General features: G+C 40.7%; 1 protein-coding gene across 1 annotated transcript; it reads right to left on the reverse strand.

Moving 5' to 3' along the window:
• Positions 1 to 745: 745 nt before the first annotated feature.
• Positions 746 to 1,105, reverse strand: Tsp_14173 (histone H2B, gonadal). The gene has a single exon (XM_003367427.1). It carries the CDS (start codon positions 1,103 to 1,105, stop codon positions 746 to 748), a length of 360 nt encoding a protein of 119 aa, XP_003367475.1.
• Positions 1,106 to 1,198: the final 93 nt, after the last annotated feature.

The following is a 1,198-nucleotide window of genomic DNA, read 5'->3' on the forward strand; positions in this document are numbered from 1 at the left end:
CACACAAGTTTGGTGTCTCGAACAGACAAACCAGGTAAGCTTCAGCCGCTTCTTGTAAAGCTAAACTGCTGACGATGGGAATCGCAACTCAGTTTTTGTAATCTTGAGCAACTTCCCGAACCCAACGCTGGAATGGCAGCTTTCTGATCAACAGTTCTGTACTTTTTTGATAACGCCGAATTTCACGAAGAGCCACTGTCCCTGGACGATAGCGATGTGGTCTCTTTACTCTATCAGCATTGGTGGCAATCATCCGAGCCGCTTTAGTGGCCAATTGCTTACGTGGGGCTTTTCCACCAGTACTTTTGCGAGCGGTTTGCTTAGTACGCGCCATTTTTACTCGAAAACTCTCAACTGAGAGCAAAATAAATGTTCACTTCTTTATATACATAACTGCAATTGACCTTTAACTGTAAGTGGTCAACTGAGTTTTCAAAAATGATTGGCTGGGGAAAAAGGCGGGAAACGATTTGCGATGGAGGTTTTTCCTTGCCCCTTTCAGCTTACACAGTTTTTAACAATAATTTCAAATGTTTTATAAACAATCTTATTAGTTTACAGTATCCCATTAATGCTTAAACATTCGGTTAACTGGTAAAAATTACCTTTATGTACGTGAAAAATATATTTTAACAAAAGTATAATTTTTATTTACTGAATTTCATCGATTTGAATAAAAATAAATGTGGTCCTGAAAAGGACCGTTGGGTTATTATTATTTACTTAAATATGCTGGCAACACAGTTTACCTTCCACTGTTGTACTTGCTAACAGCTTTGGTCCCTTCGCTGACCGCATGTTTGCAAAGTTCACCAGGCAAAAGTAAACGGACAGCCGTTTGAATTTCCCGTGAAGTGATCGTGTGGCGTTGATTGTATTGGGCAAGATGATTCGCCTCAGCGGCAAGGCGATCAAAAATGTCATTCACAAAACTGTTCATGATTGACATCGCCCTGCTGCTGATGCCAGTATCAGCATGAACTTGCTTCAAGACCTTGTAGATGTAACCAGCGAACGATTCTTTCCTCAAACGACGTCGTCTGCGATCGCCAGACTTGGCCACTTTCTGGAGTTGACCTGCTTTCTTTACACCTTTCGGAGTCATGTTATTCCACACTGCTGAAACGTCAAAATGAAAATGAAATTTCTAAAATGAAGAATTTTTATACTGAAACCAAGGGGAAACTAGCCAATAGCG

This window comes from Trichinella spiralis, assembly GCF_000181795.1.
Source record: "Trichinella spiralis strain ISS 195 chromosome Unknown Scfld4297, whole genome shotgun sequence".
In the NCBI taxonomy this organism is placed as follows: domain Eukaryota; kingdom Metazoa; phylum Nematoda; class Enoplea; order Trichinellida; family Trichinellidae; genus Trichinella; species Trichinella spiralis.

Bases quoted from the DNA above. Each gene is read 5' to 3' on its own strand.
- Tsp_14173 (XM_003367427.1), bottom strand. From the start codon at position 1,105: ATGACTCCGAAAGGTGTAAAGAAAGCAGGTCAACTCCAGAAAGTGGCC.